Raw genomic sequence first — 20135 nt, forward strand, 5'->3', positions numbered from 1 at the left:
GGAGAGATGAGAGAGGAGAGGTAATGAGGGGTCATAGAGTGGATGTATTTAAAGGTCAGCAAGAGGAGTTTGAACTGTATACCGAAACAGACAGGGAGCCAATGAAGTGACTTGAGGAGTGGGCTAGTGTGGGCATAATGATTCTGGTGGAAAATATCAATTATAGAGTTGATATTCAATGTGATTTAACCAGCCAGAAATGGAATTTGTCACCACAAATGTGGTAAAAGCCGTTAGCTTAGCAGGGTTTAAAAAAGGTTTGGATAATTTCCTAAAAGAAAAGTCCATAAGGCATTATTAGGATGGGCTTGGGGAAAATCCACTGCTTCTTTCTAGGATAAGCAGCATAAAAGGTATTGTACTGTTCTGGGATCTTGCCAGGTACTTGTGACCTGGATTGGCCACTGTTGGAAGCAGGATACTGGGCTTGATGGACCTTCGGTCTGTCCTATTATGGAAACACTTATGTTCTTATGTTAAATCACCTATTCGGACTAACCACTAATTTTCAGTAGTGCTTAACCAGTTAGCGCTGCTGAAAATAGCCAGTTAGCACCGAACTCAAAAATGGCTATTTTGGGAGCATTCTGGGGGGCCGAGTTGGCATTGGCTGGTTAAGTGCTGATATTCAGATCTTAACTGGCCAAGGTAACCGTATAAATAGGACCACATAAAAGTCAGACCTATCTTTATGTGGTAACCCATAGCTGGTTAAATTTGGTAGTTAAGAAGTCTTTCTTTAAATTGAAACAATTATGGCTTATACGATCTAATTTTTATCAGAAACATGTTAAGGGTATTGGTTCAAGCAGTGATTTTGTCAGTGTTGGATTATGGTAATTTATTATATACAGGGCTGTCTTCTAAGCGTCTAAGAACGCTGAGCTTGATTCAGAACACGGCAGCAAAATTGATTTATCAAAAATCTAAATTCGATCTTGTGTCCCCTTTGCTTTCGGACTTGCATTGGCTGATGGTCAATGCACAAGTTAAATTTAAAATTTGTTGTCTGATTTTCAAAACTTTGATTGGTGATGTTCCAGATAATTTTCCTTTTTTGCTTAAGATGCTGACTGGATCTCATAATAATGGACGTTTGATGTTGTCTTTTGTAACTGTTAAAGGTATACATTATAGGAAAGTTAATGAAGGATCATATTATTATTATGTGGTTATGCAATGGAATGCTTGGCCTTTAAATATTCACCAGAGTTCTCCTTATGGTACATTTACAAAGAGATTGAAGACTTGGCTTTTTTAAAAATATTGTTTAATATCTAGTATTGAGTGGAGGAGTGGCCTAGTGGTTAGGGTGGTGGACTTTGGTCCTGGGGAACTGAGGAACTGAGTTCTATTCCCACTTCAGGCACAGGCAGCTCCTTGTGACTCTGGACAAGTCACTTAACCCTCCATTGCCCCATGTAAGCCACATTGAGCCTGCCATGAGTGGGAAAGTGCGGGGTACAAATGTAACAAAATAAAAATACTGTATTGTGTTTCAAGTTTGGAACCTGCGCTGAACCTGTAATTGCGGGATTTTGCGGGATATAAGACCTTGGTAGCATAGCTTAGCAACCATCTATATGTTAGCCAGCTTCGCAAAGCTAGAAATACAAATGCCCGTGCCCAGATATGTCCGGGCATTGAATTTCCGGATTTAGTGCCAGCAGTGGTCAGCAAAACACCCATCGCTGCCGGCTGAATATCGGCCCCTGGTGGCACGATCACATTTGTGTTTCTTTTTACAGTATTTTGAGGAAATTGTAGCCTCTGAATATTGGGTACAACTGTCTTTGTAAATCTCGTTTTATCTCCTGTCCTTATGTACTCTCTCCACGTGCCCAAGGTGATGCAGAAGTGACGTTTTGTGGTCAATATATTACTTGCCACTCTGTGGATGGGGGCGTAGATGTGTTGGCTTTTTATTTAACTGTTCTCACCCAGTTATCCAGTCCTTTGTTATGACTGTTAACTCAGGCTCTTCCTCTGTACCCGTTCATTTGAGTTTTGATGCTTTGAGCGTTTTGTACCGGAGCCTTTTGCTATTTTTGGTACTCTTTGTTTTCATCATGTAGGGTTGATGTCCTCAGGGCCATGTTACACTTGCCAAAGGTGACATGAAAACCTGAAGGGATAAATTTTCAAATCCCAAGGGATCTCTTATGTGGGTGATTGTCCACCCTGCTTAGGTCTAGCCAATGGCCATGTTCTGTGCTGTGTTAAAAAGAGGGGTTCGGGGAAGAGGAGTAACTCCATGAATCCGTTTCAAGTTTGAAATTGTACTTGGGTTCTTCACAACATTCTTTAACACAGTGTGTGCAAGATTTTAGCCAATGTTCAAAGACAGTCTACATGGGGACCTTGGATATGAAAATTGTCTGGGTTTATGTGAGTGAATGTTAGACACCATCCTGAAAGTTTACCAGCAAAGTGACCACACGTTTCTGAGACGTATGAAGTTTGAGGTTATAAGCTGAAAGTAGCATCTTCATCCTGCCCACAAGCCACGTTCAAATTGTATATTAATTTTGACATTGGACTACCCTAAACGAATCATACTCTGATTCCTGATATGTTTCCTCTTATTCTAGTGAAGATATCTGTAGCCCACTTCTGCACACGGGAGTCATAAAAAGTGGTTGCAGAACATGTGAATGAATGATTAGTTTGTTGGTGCCATCAGAAGGCCCTCAATAAAATAATGGTATAACAGGGATTTCTTTGTTTTTGTAGGAAGTGTTTAAAGAGCGGATTGGTTACTCCCACCTATACGAGGTTTTGAAGAGCCAAAGCCAGCCCACCAAGCGCCTGCTGCAGGAGCTTCTGAACATGGTAAGGAAAGAGCAGTCCAGCTGGACGTTCTCTTGTTTCTAAGCTTGACCTGTTAAAGAGCGATGGTGATGACACCAATACTCCTCCCCCTCCATACAGAAATAAAAAAATGCATTGCCCCTGACTTCACGCTACATAGATTCTCACAGAGAGCCAATATGTCAGGGAGGTCTGTTTCTTTCTTAGCTATTCCTGGAGTACACCCTATCTAGTCTATTTTTCAGGATATCCAGAATTAATATACATGATATAGATCAGTGGCATAGCTACGGGGGGCCAGGGGGGCCTGGACCCCCGTAGATTTGGACCTGGACCCCCCTGCCGACGACCCTCTCGACCCCCTCCTCCCGCCGCCAACCCTCCCCTGCCATCGCCTACCTTTGCTGGCGGGGGACCCCAATCCCTGCCAGCCGAGGAGGTCCTCTTCTTCCCGCGAAGGCTTCGTTCTGTTTCTGACGTCCTGCACGTTGTATGTGTAGGGACGTCAGAAACGGAACGAAGCCTTCAGTGGAAGAAGAGGACCTCCTCGGCTGGCGGGGATTGGGGTCCCCCGCCAGCAATGGTAAGCGACGGCGGGGGGAGGATTGGCGGGAGGAGGGGGGGTCGAGAGGGTCGTCAGCAGGAGTTGTCGTCAGCGGTGGCGGCGGGGGGGGGGGGGGGTCGATAATGGCTGGGGGGGTCGGTGGCGCCGGGGGGGGGGGCTAAAATGTGCCCCCATACCTCCTCCCGCTGAAGTCTGGCTGCACCCCTGATATAGATTTGCATCTAGTAAAGGAATATCTTGAAATCCATCTCTTAGAAACATAAATAATAGGACAAAATAAATCCCATATGGTCTTTTCTAGTCTGCCCGTCCACACCAACTGCTCATCTCTACAATCCCTTCCTCTCTATCCTCTGGACTTGTCTTATGCCTTCTGAATTTATACACTCTCCTTGTTTCTCCCATCTCCTCTGGGAGGCTGTTTCACACATACATCACCTTTTTCTATAAAGAAATATTTCAGTTGATGAATATTCCCTTTCATCCTCCTCCTGTACCCCCTTGCTGCATCGAAAGAAGCCAGCCTTCCTGTCCACTCGCACATTAGAGGTATGTAAATGTCTCTGGCTTATCTCCCCATCCCATCTTTCCTCCAGGATATACATAAGTAGATTTTTATGAAGAAGAACACTGACCATTATAGTGGTCATCCTCTGGACCAGCTCTCCCAGTTTATACTGTTTATATTCTTTGAAAGTGTGGTGTCCAGAATTGCACAGAGTATTCTAAATGAGGTCTCATTAGAGACATCCTTTTCACTGCTAACCATTTCTCTTCCTGTGCACCCAAACATCCTGTTGGCCTTTGACATCCCCTTATATAGCTGTTTGACTGCAACAAGATGCAGTCAACCTCAGATCCCACTCTTCTTTCATGCACAGAACTTCATCCACGCATGTTCTTTTATGGATATCCTAAATCTGGCCATAGGATACTCCAGGATCAGCCTGGGAAACACTTTGCTGAGCATAAGAGTTTGTGTCTTGTTTGGGTTAATGTTTCTGTGTGATTTTTATTGCCTTTCTCATGAGAGACTCTTTGGCCCTTGGCCCTGCGTCTACCATGGACCTTTCATGTGCAATGTTCAGCTTGTTAAATAGCATAACCCCAGTTTCATTCTTTGTAAGAGGGAGGCAAAGTGCTACCTCTCCTTTAGGCTGTGATAAGCATGTCTAGGAGTGGGCTTGGTGTTCTGAAGGTTTCAGTGCCATATGTCTTTGCAACAGTCAGAACAGTTCATCGGCCAGTTGGAGGCCCGAGTGTCATAATATCATCTGATAATGGCATCAGCTAGTGCCGGGCGGTCTCTGCCTAGAAGATGGCAAGGACAAATCAAGATCCAGGTATGCATATGTAGTCACCATACCTTATGCTATGAGTTTATCTTGTTGGGCAGACTGGATGGACCATACAGGTCTTTATCTGCCATCATTTACTATGTTACTATGGCCATTTCCAAGTACATATGCATACCTGGAAAGATAAAGCAGATAACACAGGCATCCATGGAAAGGTACTAAAAGCTCCTTTAAGGCATTCTTAAGGACCTAGTCAGCAAATCTCCCTTTTTTAAAATACAGACTCCTTCAAAGTTGGCTTAAATGAGATCACTACTCTGCTTTCATCTTCCAAAAGGTTCCTTTACTGCACCAAGATTGATCTCCCTGCCTTGATTGTCCTTCATGACTCCTGAAGAGTTTCTGCTTCTTCCATGTAGAAACTGATCATTGTCTCTGCTTTCCTACATTCTCTTTGATGTGTGGCTCTTAAGATGTTGCACTTTGCGTTTACTGATCACATTCTAGCTTGCATCCTATAGATCCCACAGCTACTCATATTAATTTGTGCTGTTTTGTTTTTGTGATTAGGCCATGGAAGGGGATCACAGTTCTTTCTCAGGACAGGTTATACGCAATGAGCAGCCGCTGTTGATCCTGGTCCAGTGGATTCCAGACTTTGCATCAAATGATCTTCAGATCTTTGTATCCAGCTGGCTGAGGAGGATATGTAACTCTTCTCTGCCAAGCCAGATGATATGTGTGGAAGCGGGCATGGTCAGCTGCCTCTTGGACACCCTCTGCTCTGACCAGCAGCTGGACAGCAAGTGTGCAGAGAATCTCATCTATGTCTTGCAGTTGTTGGGCAGGCTGTCCATCCGGCCTGGGGAGCTCCGTCAGCTGATTAAGCTGCTGCGCACTGATGGTGGTGAAATTCATCCCTACTCCAGCCAAGTCATCAGGGCCATGTCTGCCATGGCGAGGAAGGAGGGACAGGAAAGGGCATTGCAGTACTTTGACATGACACCAAGTATGTCTGGTATCATGGTGCCTGCCATACAGAAATGGCCTGGCAGTGGCTTTGCTTTCCATGCATGGGTCTGCCTCAATGAAGAGTCAAAGGATGGCCATGAGACATCAGGACTCAAAAGGAAACAGCTCTACAGGTTTGTAACATAGTAACATAGTAAATGTTGGCAGATAAAGACCTGCATGGTTGTTCTGACCTGGTTTTACAGCCTGCCTCACTGACACAGACTACTCAGTAATTACTGTGGATTTTGTTTGGATTCGTATTAGGTAAATGAAACTTTTATTAGAGGTTCTAAGATGCACAATGATTAAGATATATACACAATGATTAAGCTATATAACTGAAAAGAAACAATACCTATCTATAGTTAAAAAGAAACAATCATTACATCACTGGGGTCCCTACATCCAAGCAATGCTAGGAGTTCCTAGACCAGGAAAAGAAGCAATAATACACTATACATACGTGAACTCATGTTCAAAGCTAAGGAAAATTACAGAATGCTTGAGAATTTCTCTGTTCTAGTAAACAAGCCTTACAAAATATGCTTGAATGTTGTCACATGTTTCTCTGTCCAGGTGGCCAGCCTGAGCTCAAAACATGCTCCACCTCCCTTTTCATATACCAAATTGATTAGAGCTGTGTCTTATCTTCTTCTACATTTCAAATCATTTTCACGCAATATAGAATACACAATCATTTTAATGAGCGAGTGCACTGCCGGTCACTTAAATAGAATCTCTAAAATCCTTCCATTACAATGCTCCATCCAGTCTGCCTATCAAGATGGCTAGAGTTGAATCTGGCACGCTGCACAGGTTCCAGTTCTTCATGATTAAACAGTGGTATACTTTATCTCCGTCTCTCTCTCTCAATTTTGGGACACAGACTATAGAAGTCTGCCGGACACCACCCCTGCTTCCCAACTATTGGAGTTGTCGTTGAAGGCCACGCCAGCCTCAATCCTGATCTATTTTTGCCATTTACGGGACCCAGACTGTAGAAGTCTGCCCGGCATGAAATAGCAGCAGCAGTGTGGAACTGTCTTTCCATGTTATTACACACAGGGAAGACAATTGTTAAAGCCACCTACCCCCAGTAAATAGCAATTTGTTAGGGTAAAGGGTCATGGATTTTGATATACCACATTTCTGTGGTACAACCAAAGCAGCTTATATATTATATACAGGTACTTTCTCTGTCCCTAGTGGACCTACATTCTAAGTTTTAGGACCTGGGGCAATGGAGGGTTAAGTGTCTTGCTCAGGGTCACAAGGAGCTGCAGTGGGAATTGAACCCAGTTCCCCAGATTCTCAGCCTACTACACTAACCATTAGGCGACTCCCCCAAGCAGTGCTAAGCTGTGGGAAGCAAAGGTTAAGTTGGCAGTCGGGGGCCCGATTTTCAGTTAGCGACAATCAGCATTTTGCTGACCGCCTTCAGTGTTAAATCTGGAAATTCAGTACAAGACCATGTCTGGGCACCGGCATTGAATTTCTGGGTTTCTGGAGCCAGCTAATGCATCCGGTTTAGTGCAGTATTCAGCATTTAACCGGCTATGGGTTACTGCATAAAGATAGGACTGACTTTTATGCGGTTAACCTGGCTGGTTAAGGGCTGAATATTGGCATTTAACCAGCCAAGTGCTGACTCTGTCCCCGAGATGCCACCAAAATAGCCAGTTTTCAGTTTGGCACTACCTGGTTACTTTAAGCAGCACTAACCTAAGTGTCACTGAAATTTAACAGTTAAGCCCTGAACCAGTAATTTAACTGGCCAAGAGTTGTTTCTGGCCAGTTAAATCACTTTGAATGTCAACCCCTATTCTAGAGCTTAGTGCCTAAGGCTAAGCGTCAATTGCTCGCACAAATTATACAATACTAGTGGAACCATGCCCGTTTCCTCAACAATGAAATGGGCCCTAGGTAGGCTGTCCTGTAAGCTTTTTTTTTTCTCTCTCTCTCTCCCCTGCCCTCCCCTACATGTCTAGCGATTCTTCCCTCCCCTCCATGTCCAGCGATTCTCCTCTTCCCTGCCCTCCCATCCGTGTCCCGCAATTCTCTCCTCTACTGTCCTCCCATCCCAACCATGTCCATCAATTCTCCTCTGCCCTCCCCTTCCCTTTCTTCCTCCCTCCCTCCCCTCGATGTCCCGCGATTCTCTCCTCCCCTCAATTTGTACCTGAACGTTTTCTGGCTGGCTGGCTCTGGTTTCTATTCCGTTCGTAACATCTCTCCTGACATCAGCTCACCTCCAGCATTCCCTTCCCTCTCATTGTTCCACCCTCTGACTTCATTATGTTTTGACGCGAGGGCGGGGCAATGAGTAGGAATGGATGTTACGAACCCAGGCATCCAGATGTAGAACGTTTGAGGTGCAAATTATTATATAGGATTAGCACCTCAGTGTATAAATGCAAGCGTTATTCTATAACATACACACGCGAGTGCAAACGAGCGTATGTGTGGGATATGGGCGGGTCTTCCAAATGTGCGTGACTTACCGAATATTGTAAGTTAGACACCTAAGTGCCACTTTTTTGCCTGCTATTGACATGGCATAAGTGGGTGTGCCTACCTTCAATGCTATATTGAATACCAGGTGCTTATATTCCATGAGAATCAACAAGATTACTTTGGGAAGTCAAGTTTCATAGCAGATTACAGAGTGGATTAGCGGGCAGATAAGTCAGTCTAATGCAGAGAAAGGGACTTCAGTTTGACGTTAGATGTATTAAAAATGTCATGTTGGGGAAGCAGATTTACGAGGAGTTTGATAAGACATATTTCTTGAATAGAACGGATTTGAGGCTTTACGGAACTGGGTGTAGCAGTTGATGTTGAGCGTTGCTGTTGGTAGGGCGTTCCAGAATTTGGCAGCTTGGTAAGAGAATAGGCTTGCTGTAAACCACATTGAATTCAGGATTCCTTGGGATAATGTGGAATATAAATGTCACAAATAAATAAATAGAATAAATGCCAACTTACGCTAGTGTTCTGTCATGGAAATTTTGCATGGAATATCCGTTACAGAATAAGCTCACAGCTCCTGTAGATTGGGCACCTAAATTATGATTCCCAGGTATAGAATCGCCCCATAGTACACAAGAGGAAAACATTCACTGGAAACAGTTCTAGAACAAGGGGGGAAATTAACATAAGGGAATATTTCTTTATAGAAAGGAGGGTGAATGCAAGGAATGGCATTACAGATGGCGGTATGGTGGTAACGGCAAAAAATAGAGGAAAGTATGAAATAAGTCCAGAGGCAGACCAAGCCAATCGGATTTTCCACATTTCCACAGTAAATATGTGTGTGAGAGATCTGCACATCATGGTCCTCTAATATACACAGATCTGTCCCATGCATGGTTGTTACTGAAAACCAGACCCCCAGACAGGGTTGGGAAATATTGCTTCAGCAAAGGGAAGGTAAATTTGAAACTGGAAATTGTATTATAACAAGAAAGGAAACTGGGCAGACTGACTAGGCCTTGTGTTCTTTATCTGCTGTCATATTCTCTGTTTCCTCTACCACACAAAAGTTAGCCACAAAGCTCAGCCCGCCGACCTATATTGAGGTTTAGCTTGGGTGTATATCAGTTCACCGTTGTTTGAGTGTAGCTTTTAAAAAATTTAGATAACATGCTTTATCTTGCGGAGAGTACTTTGAATCCTTTCGGTGTACACTATTTGCAAAATAAAGCATGTTGTAAAAAAAGAAAAAAAAACTAGCCTGCACCAAAATGAAAAAAACAATAAACAGAACAAAAAAAAAATAAAGCAAAATAATATAGAAAAATAAATGAAATGCCATTTTCTAAAAAAATGTGCACCCATATTGGAGTGTTTTCTAAAACTGTGTACAAATGAGACTACCTAAACTGGTGAAACTTACTCCTGATCACCCTACCTTCAAACAGCGCCTCAAGACCTTTCTATTTTGCAAAGCGTATGCACCACTCCCGCCTGGCATCTCTGACTTCTGAACTGTCTTTATCCCGGTGTCATATTAATCACCGCTGCTCTTTCTCTTTTTCTCTACCTCGCTTTTGCCCTTCCTCCATTATACTTCTAGGACATTAATTGTTTGATCCCTGACTTGTGGTGTGTTTATGTAGATTGTTGTAAGCCACATCGGGCCTACCCATGGGTGGGAAATTGTGGGATATAAATGCTGGAAATAAATAAATAAATGTGAGCATCTTAGAAGACACACTCAGCTGCAAAGACCTGAGCTTCTTTTCCAAAGGTCTTTCCAGTCCTCCTAGCTGCTATCGAGGGGGGGGGGGGGGGGGGGAGAGCGGGTGGTTTGGATGGGAATCAGTGGATTGCCTATGTCGCAGTTGGTTTCACACGAATGTTCCTGTACTTTCCAAATGGTTCCCAGCATTGGACAGATGATGCTCAAGGAACCCACCTAGCGGACTTCAGAAGTCAAATTTTTACAGTAATACTTTCCCAGTATATCAAGAAGCCATAATACTTTAAGGCAGACATGAGACTTCATCTTCATAAATAAAACATACTTTAAAACACAAAAGTAGGCAGCAAACATAAGGGCCCTTTTACTAAGGCGCGCCAAAAAGTGGCCTGCGCCGGTGTAGATGCATGTTTTGGACGCGCGCAGGTCCATTTTTCAGTGTGCCTGGAAAAAAGCCAGAAACACCACAAAATCTACACGATCATACCTAAACCTCCACTACCCAAGCAACAAAGGACTCAAATACAAATTCATCTACGCAACCAGCTTTTCCTATTTAAGCGCACAACTATGGAACACACTGCCAAAAGCAGTAAAAACTGCGCTCGACCATCTAGACTTCTGGAAAGCACTGAAGACAGACCTGTTCAGAAGAGCATACCCCACCGTCTCAACATAAAATACCTGGACACCTACGTCATAATGAAACCAAAGACCCTAATGAACATTACCTGACTCTTCCTCCCCTCTCCCTTTCTAAGACCCCCCAATCCAACCAACCATACATGTACTTCATCCCACCATAATATCATTTTGTATTATTCACACCATGTATTTGTTCATACCGGAATTGGCTATTGCCGTTAACGGTAACATGTAAGCCACATTGAGCCTGCAAATAGGTGGGAAAATGTGGGATACAAATGTAACAAATAATAATAATATCCCAGTCTGCTTGTTACACTTGTGATGGAAAGTGTGAGCCCTCCCACCCTCATCAGAAACCTACTGTACTCACATAAAGGTAATCCCGTCAGCCTTAAGAGCTATTGTACTGGTGTATAGTTGGGGGGGGGGGGGGGGAGGGAACGACTATTTATTTATTTATTTATTATACCACCTTTGCTAACAAGCAGTTCAAAACGGTGTACATTAATCATAATCATAAAACATGTATTCAAAGTAAGGAAAAGTTACTACAATAATGGATAGACAAGCATACAACAACCGGGAGAGATTAGACAAACGTCTAGGTGGAAAAAGGAGAAGGGGAAAACACTTAGGGGTAGGATTGAGATTAAACGGGTGCAAAATAAAATCCAGAGAGGGCTCACCATACAGTATAAAGGGGTAATGGTGAGATATGTACCTGGGAGTTTTTATGTGAAATCCAATGCAGTGCCCCCTTGGGTGCCCCACTGCTTTGTTGGGATGTCTATGTGGCCAGTCTGCTAAGAATGCTGCTCCTCCTACATCCCAATGGCTTGATTTTGTGTTTTTCACTTGAATATTTTTTCAAAAATGGACCACAAAGATAAATGCATAAAGCACAAAAACATCTAGCGTGTAGCCGTTAAAAAAATAAAATAAAGAAATAAACGTTTTGCTGTTTTGAAAACAGCCATATTTCCGATTCGAATTTTGGACGTTTAGAGCAAAATGTCCAAAGTCGGACATAGATGTAATATCGAAAATGCCCCTCTGTCGACGCTCAGAAGTTTGATCATGTCTCTCTGCTACTTCAAAAGTATCACTAACTCCCTACTGAGCAGCGAATAGTGTTCAAACTCTCATTTTTAAGGCCCATAGGATTGGTCTTCCCAACTATCTGGCAACCCTTACCATTCTATATTCTCCTCCCCATCTTCTCTGCTGTATCAATGATCATCGTCTGGCACTTCCTAGTCCCAAATCTGCTCAGCTGGAATGTACCAGATATAATGCATCTTTCTTCGTGGCCCCCTTCTTTTGGAATTCCCTTCCCCTGAACATCCATACGGAATTATCTTTTAAGAACTTTGCCATAAAAACATGGCTTTTCCATCAAACTTTCAACGCTACGTAAAATTTCAGAGAAACATGACAGCCGAGTCCATTGCTTTTCCTTGTCTCCCTCTTGTCCCCACTGATCTTTCTGACTCTCCCATTTTTCCTTCTCTTTTTTTTTCTTTTGGCTGAGTTTGATCATTTCTTGGATGAGTGCAATATTCTTTCCTATCAGTTATTGTAGTTCCTTTCCCTCTGCGGAAGTTTTGCTTTTAGATTTAAACCGCTTAGATCTGTGAGTTAGTTTAAGCGGTATAGTAAGTTTCAATAAACCATAAAGGTGCATGAATGTGATCTGAGCTAGGGTAGGATTGGATAAGTAAGTCCTGCTACAGTATGGGGTCATTTTACAAAGACGCGCTAGCGTTTTAGCACCTGCGTTAAATATGCTTGTGCTAAACGTTAGGAACACTCATATATTCCTATGGGCATCTCTAGCATTTAGCCAGTGGCGTTCCTAGGGTGGCTGACACCCGGGGCGGATCGCCGATGCGCCACCCCCCCCCCCCCCCCCGGGTGCAGCGCGACACCTCCCCCCCGGCAAAAGGACGGACACCTCCCCCTGGCGAAAGGACGGACACCTCCCCCGGGTGCATTTTTACCTGCTGGGGGGGTGCCACGTGCCTGTCGGCTTCGCTCGCTCCCTGCTCCCTCTGCCCCGGAACAGAAAGTAACCTGTTCCGGGGCAGAGGGAGCAGGGAACGAGCGTTGCCCACAGATGCACAGCACCCCTCCAGTGGCATGCACCCGGGGTGGACCGCACCCACCGCCCCCCCCTTGGTACGCCACTGCATTTAGCACACACTATAAACGCTAGCACGCCTTTGTAAAAGGACCCCTGTTGCAGCTGGGGTTAATCCTTCTGTGTGTAACTAGCAGGTCAGTTGCTTCTTGGGTATTAGGGGTAAGGGTTCCAAGATTTGGGTAATGAAAGCTTGTACCTTAGGGAAGACGTGTATATTTCAGTACTGGACTAAAAAGGAAATTCCATTTTACTGGCATTGGCAGAATAGCCTACATGACTTGCTCTTATTGGAGCTTAGAGAGGGACGTCTCACTTTTAAATCTCAGAGGTTATTTTATTCTATTTGTGGGGGGGGGTCATATATTCAGCCTTTTGCACCAAGGGCTCATAGCCATGTTTTAAATCAACTGGGTGCCCTTCCGAGTCATATTAGTTGAATACCAACAATTATTGATTATTGGAAGCTGAAACATCTTCACTATACTTCTTTTCGGGGGGGGGGGGAGGGATGGGGAATGGGTTGGAATTAGGTGAGTAGTAGTATGGGATAGGTTTGTAGGATTTTAGGAGAGGAAGGTGTTTGATGTGATAATGGGGACTTATTAGTGGTCAAGCTCTCCAAATATGAGCAACTGTGACTTGGAGAAGGAAGAGTTATGGACTCCAGTGCGCTATGTTCTTGGAAAGGTCGTTGGGGGAGGGGGGTGGGAGTTAAGATTAAGCTGTGTTTTATTAAAAAAAAAATGGTGATGCTGTACTATAGTTTATATTTATTTATTTGTAGCATTTGTGTCCCACATTTTCCCCCCAATTTGCAGGCTCAATGTGGCTTACATTTGCCGTAATGGCAGTTGCCATTTCTGGGTAACAGAATTACAAATGGTAAGGCGTTTAGGTGCCTACATACATGGTAACATACATGGAACATGATATATATGGAACAAACCATGGAATATATATATACCATGTGTATACATACATGGTAAGGAAAAATACATTATGATATTGCATGAAGGTTCCTGAGTGCTAAATTGAATTATAACATACATTAGGTCATCGGCTCTAGAGAGACCCTATTCGAAGTAAGGTTTAAAGTGGTAGTGCTTGATCAAGAATAGAAAGGGTTTTAAGCAGTCTTGCGATAAAAGGTCAGTTTTGTATAAATCGTGTATAATGCATTCTTTTGTAATAGTTATCAGTTTTCTTTCACTTTCAATGGATGCTGTGCTGCACTTTTTGTGGTGTTTTTGATATTTTTTCTTATCTTTCTCTTCCTTGATGAAACAGCTTTTTCACATCCAGCGGGACAGGCTTTGAGGCATTCTTCACCACGGATGGGATGCTGGTGGTGGCAGTTTGCACAAAAAAGGACTACATGACTGTGGCGTTGCCCGAAATTAACTTCAGTGATTCTGTGTGGGTGAGTGGAAGCCAACATGCCTCCAAATAAGAAGGGGAGGGAGACGTCAAGCTCCATCTCTGGCCGTCTTCAAATCTAAGCTAAAAGCCCACCTTTTTGATGCTGCTTTTAACTCCTAACCCTTATTCACTTGTTCAGAACCCTTATTTTATCATCCTCACTTTAATATTCCCTTATCTCTTGTTTGTCCTAATTAGGTTGTAAGCTCTGTGGAGCATGGACTGTCTCTTCATGTTCAAGTGTACAGCGCTGCGTACGTCTAGTAGCGCTATAGAAATGATAAGTAATAGTAGTAGTAGTCTTTGGGATTCCGGAATCTTGCTACTGTTTGGGATTCCGGAATCTTGTCCTTATCCGGAATCTTGTCCTTATCCCTTATTTGTCCTGTCTGTCCTAATTAGATTATAAGCTCTGTTGAGCAGGGACTGTCTCTTCATGTTCAAGTGTACAGCACTGTGTACGTCTAGTAGCGCTGTAGAAATGATAAGTAGTAGTAGTAGAGACAGGGATAGGGTTGCCAACTTTTTTGCCAAAGAAAAACCCAGCACCTGCCTCACTTCATGCTCTGCCCATGCCCCCCTCCCTTGTTCTTCCCTCATGCCATACCCAGAGTCTATTACCACACCTACTGTTATGGCCTTCTCCCGTCCCTCTAAAACTTTCACATGTACATACGTTCTATGATTATTGTACAAACTTTACATAACAGAAACAAGAGCTCAAGTAACCAAACTCTGCAAAAAAACAAACACTTTATAGAAAACCTGTCATCATAAAGCAGCACTAATGTCCAGGGCAGAACAGAGGAGTAGCCTAATGCAGTGGTTTCCACACCTTGTCCTGGAGGCACCCCAGCCAGCCAGGTTTTCAGGATATCCACAATGAATATGCATGAGAGAGAGATTTGCGTGCATTGGAGATAGTACATGCAAATCTCTTTCATGCATATTCAATTGTGGATATCCTGAAAACCTGACTGGCTGGGGCGCCTCCAGGACCAGGTTTGGGAACCACTGGTCTAATGGTTAGAGCAGCAGACTGGGAATCAGAGGGCCCAAGTTCATAATCCCACCATATCCCCTTCTGGCCTTAGGCAATCCTCCTATGCCTTGGAATGGCCAGAGGGTGGCACTGGCAACCTCACCCCCTTCAGAGTCTGCCATCAGCCATCACAATGGCAATTGGCCCAAAAGCATTTCACAGCTTGCTCCTTGTGGGCAGCAAAGACTTGAAAGAGAGAACGTCCAGGACTCAGATAGTAACAGCCATACTTATAAAGAGGCAGCACCCTAGAATACCAGTATACTTCCTACTGAAAATGCAGAACAATTCAAACTGCCACAGATCCCTACACAGGAAATAAATACTAGCAGAATACCACACCTCGGTCACATGTACAAAACACAGACAGAACCTCAACAAATATGAAACAAGAGACCACACATCATTAATAGAGATATGAAGACAAAATGATTGAACTGGAAGCCTCAGAAAGACAGGTGCGGCATATATAGCAATATTAGAGAAACTGAAATGTAACGTATCAGACAAGCCATTCCTCAAATAATAACAACCGTATCAAATCCACACGAGGAAACAAAAAGATATCAAATAATTTGTTTGTAAACACAATATGTACTCTTTCTAATATTCAAAGCTAGTAGCATTTAAACAATTCAAGATATGAAAGTAGAGTACAGTCATAACATATGAAAGGAAAAAAAGCCTCAGTGCCAAGGGTGGCAGGATTTTAACAGAGTCAAAACTCTTCATAGGCATAAAAAAACCTTTTAAAAAAAGATTGTTAAAACTCCACTTTTCTTCAACTTGCTGTCTGAAGATGTGAACAAATATGTAATTTATCTTTAAAGTTAAGAATAGTACCAGAATTTTGGAGGTTGGCCAATGTAGCACCAATTTTCCAGAGGTGATCCGGGAAATTATAGACCAGTGAGTCTGATGTCGGTGCCGGGCAAAATGGTAGAGACTATTATATAGAACAAAATTACAGAGCATGTTCATAAGCATGGATTAAAAACATAGATTTTGTGAAGGGAAATCTTGCCTCACCAGTCTACTACGTTTCTTTGAAGGGGTGAACGAACATGTGGATAAAGGTGAGCCGATTGATATTGTGTATCTGCATTTTCAAAAGGCATTTGACAAAGTACCTCATGAAAGACTCCAGAGGAAATTGGAGAGTCATGGGATAGGAGGTAGTGTTCTATTGTGGATTAAAAATGGTTTAAAAGATAGAAAACAAAGAGAAGGGATAAATGGGTCAGTATTCTCAATGGAGAAGGGTAGATAGTGGGGTTCCCCAGGGGTCTGTGCTAGGACCGCTGCTTTTTAACATATTTATAAAGGATATAGAGATGGGCGTAACTAGTGAGGTAATTAAATTTGCTGATGACACAAAGTTATTCAAAGTTGTTAAATCGCAAGAGGATTGTGAAAAATTACAAGAGGACCTTACGAGACTGGGCATCCAAATGGCAGGTGACATTTAATGTGAGCAAGTGCAAAGTGATGCATGTGGGAAAGAGGCACCTGAACTATAGTTACGTAATGCAAGGTTTGACATTAGGAGTCACCGTCCAGGAAAGAGATCTCGGTGTCATCGTTGATAATACGTTGAACCCTTCTGCTCAGTGTGCAGTGGCGGCTAAGAAAGCAAATAGAATGTTAGGTGTTATTAGGAAAGGAATTGAAAACAAAAATGAGGACTTTATAATGCCTTTGTATCGCTCCATGGTGCGACCGCACCGCGAATACTGTGTGCAATTCTGGTCACCGCATCTCAAAAAAGATATAGTGGAATTAGAAAAGGTACCGAGAAGGGTGACAAAAATGATAAAGGAGATGGGACGACTTCCCTTTAAGGAAAGGTTAAAGCGGCTAGGGCTCTTCAGCTTGGAGAAAAGACAGCAGAGGGGAGATATGATAGAGGTCTATAAATTAATTGTGGAGTGGAAAGGGTAGACATGAATCACTTGTTTACTTTTTCCAAAAATACTCAACATGTAATTAAAGTCTGGAATTCGTTGCCAGAGAATGTTGTAAAAGCAGTTAGCATAGCGGGGTTTAAAAATGGTTTGGATAGCTTCCTAAAAGAAAAGTCTATAGACCATTATTAAGAAGGACTTGGGAAAATCCACTGCTTATTTCTAGGTTAAGCAGCATCGAACCCTGAGATAGGACAGATGTTAGAACTTTCTGTCTCTTTCCTGCTGTAATTTAAAGCCCATTGCTTGTCTCCTAGCACTGCGTGGATATCGTACATGTTGCTGGACGACGCCCCTTTGGACAGAACATGGTGAACATTTACGCAGATGGGCAGCTGAGGAAAGTGGCACAACTGCGCTTCCCCTCCCTTAACGAGGTGAGCCATTATTTAAGGCTCTAGACAGTTTCTCCCAGTTCTCTTTACACATTCTCGGTCCTGAGAAACCAAAATCAACAGAGGCAGGGAGATGAAGGAAGCATGGGGAAGATATTTGCAGACACTTGAAGACAGGTGAGCCACACAAGAGCCTAATTTCCAGATGTAACAAAACTGGGTTTCTCCTAATTGGCCAGCAGATGGCGCTTGTTTTAAAGCTGTTGCAGAAAAAGACTTTCTCTCTTCCAGTTTCAGCTTATGGAAAGGCAATCTGCAGTACCATTGGGCAGCTACTTTCAAAATTGATGCCCTGGGCTCTGATTGGCCCTGGATTTCAAATCTGGCCTGAAGGTACTGGATTTTCCCCCATCTCAGCCATGGAGCGGAAGAGAAAGATCTCTATACTGAGACTCTATGAGCAATTATATGATACAACCTGTGAGTAGCTACAGTTAATGACCTCCCCATGTACTACCCAGGTAGTAAACAAATGTTTAAATAGTTTTATAATCCATATTCAGTTACCTGTTATTGTCTGCTGATTTCATCTTTTTCTGTTCACTGTTCAAGTTCTGTGACAATAAACATTTTTTAGTTTATTGACTCGGCTGTCCTGGACTGACTAAGAACCCTGGTTTGTACTTTTGGGTCTGTGGGTGTTTTCTGGATATGTGGGACCCCTGTAGTGTGGTCCCAGTGTCCTAGAAATCACCAGGGAATAACCTGAGAGTGGGAGATTAGCTCAGAGGCAAGCGGGACCCAGTCAGTGGGAGGAGGGTGCTAGTATAGAGCCATTCCCAGGTGGAGGCGGGCCTGAGCAGTGCTGGGGACAGACCCTCCAAGTGGCCGCAGGTTTAACCCCAGCCGGGTGCTAGGCATTTTGTGACACCAGGCTAGAGAGATAATAGTACTTGCATCACCATTAGGGTACAAGGAATTAATGTATCATTTTTTTTTTTTTTATATCATTACTATGAGGATGTAGTGAATTAACACACACAATAAAGTTACAATAGGCTAAGGAAGTCCCTTTTATGTGTTGATGGAAGGGCAACTGTAAGTCACAGAGGAGGTGGTGAATTTTTTGGAGACAATTGAAAAGGTGCTCTGATTTATTTAAATTAATTAATTTTATTTATTTATTGGGTTTATCAGCTGGCTTAATGTATTTGGCAGCTCCAAACTTTCTTAGCAAAGCAGCTGCAAAAGTCCACAGATGCACTGTCCAGAGGCCATGGATCTGATTGGAAGTCTTAAGCTGAAGAGGAGAGCACAGGCATGAGATTTGCAGGGAGAGGGGCGGTAACAGTGTGTCTCTTCAGACTTGGGTTGTGCTTTAATTGTCTCAGCATCTTCTTGGGAATTTAGGCGATTAATACATGGAATGAATAATTGAATAAATAAATGCAGCATAGTACTTTTCAGCACAGGTTTTCAGTGGTTTCCTGCTAAGTCCATCCACAAGACATGTGACTCTGTGTAATAGTATCTGACAGAGGGAATATAGCATCGGCACTTGACTTCAGTGTGTCTAATTTGCATTGTTGCTGGTTTTTCTAGTTCTTCACCTGTTGTTGCATCGGATCTGCTGGCAACAGGACAACGACGACAACAGTCTTGACCCCTCTGTCTCACTCCCCGGATCTCAAGTTTGCCTCTCACTCCTCGCTGAGCCGGTCTCAGTCTTTCCCTGCCACTAGCCATTCCTGGGGCTCAGGGGCCATTCAATACCACAAGGAGGGCTTAGTGTCCACTATTGTGGCAGGAACACAGGACACAGATTGGGGCACCCCAACTTCTCTAGGAGGGCAGTTGGGCTCAGTGTCCATCTTCCATGAAGTCTTAACACCAGCCCAGGTCAAAGCACTTTTCTGTTCAGGTAAGCCCAAGCTCTGTCTGTTCCCATAGTTTGATAGGACATTGTTTTCATACTGTATTGGTTACTTAATTCTTAAAGTAAAATAGACCTTAGGTTGATATTAACACAGTGGCGTTCCTAGGGGGGCTGACACCCGGGGTGGATCACCGATGCGCCCCGCCCCCCGGGTGCAGCGCGACCCCCCCCCTCCCGGCGAAAGAACCCCCCTGGGTGCATGCCGCTGGCGGGGGGTGCCACGCGCCTGTCTGCTTCGTTCGTTTCCATGCTCCCTCTGCCCCGGAGCAGGAAGTAACCTGTTCCGGGGCAGAGGGAGCATGGAAACGACCGTAGCGGACAGGCACGCGGCACCCCCTCAGCGGCGTGCACCTGGGGCGGACCGCACCCACCCCCCCCCCCCCCCCCCCCCCTTGGTACGCCACTGTATTAACACTGAGAGCTCTGGACCCATTCTCTCAGGCTTGTTAATAGTAGTGGCTGAGATTCCATGTCATTTAGGAAAAGGAAATAATTTTTCTTTGGTTTTTTTAAAGGAGCTTTTAGAGTTTCCTTTGTTTTGCAATACATCACCAGTTAGTCAAGTAGCAGGGTGTTAACACCCTCACTCCAAACCCTTCCTAGCTCATAACTTGGTCCCTCTACTTGGATCCCAATGGAAAAAGAGACCAAGAGTGATACTCTGATTTATTTGGGCCAGTAACAAAGCCAGAAGTGATTTTCTGGGTGGGCCCAGGGGGAGACTGGGTGGGACCACACATTTTCTTCCTGCCCCCCCTC

General features: G+C 43.7%; 1 protein-coding gene across 2 annotated transcripts in view; it reads left to right on the forward strand.

Moving 5' to 3' along the window:
• The window catches only part of NBEAL2 (neurobeachin like 2), a 492927-nt gene that overhangs the window by 311777 nt on the left and 161015 nt on the right, over positions 1-20135 (forward strand). For both annotated transcript variants that reach the window (XM_030196875.1, XM_030196883.1), the window contains 5 exons: positions 2734-2832; positions 5245-5819; positions 13968-14100; positions 17363-17482; positions 19043-19361. In XM_030196875.1, the coding sequence (XP_030052735.1) occupies positions 2734-2832; positions 5245-5819; positions 13968-14100; positions 17363-17482; positions 19043-19361 (1246 nt within the window). The remainder of the gene's footprint in view (positions 1-2733; positions 2833-5244; positions 5820-13967; positions 14101-17362; positions 17483-19042; positions 19362-20135) is intronic.

The sequence above is a fragment of the Microcaecilia unicolor genome, chromosome 1 (genome assembly GCF_901765095.1).
Source record: "Microcaecilia unicolor chromosome 1, aMicUni1.1, whole genome shotgun sequence".
Lineage (NCBI taxonomy): Eukaryota > Metazoa > Chordata > Amphibia > Gymnophiona > Siphonopidae > Microcaecilia > Microcaecilia unicolor.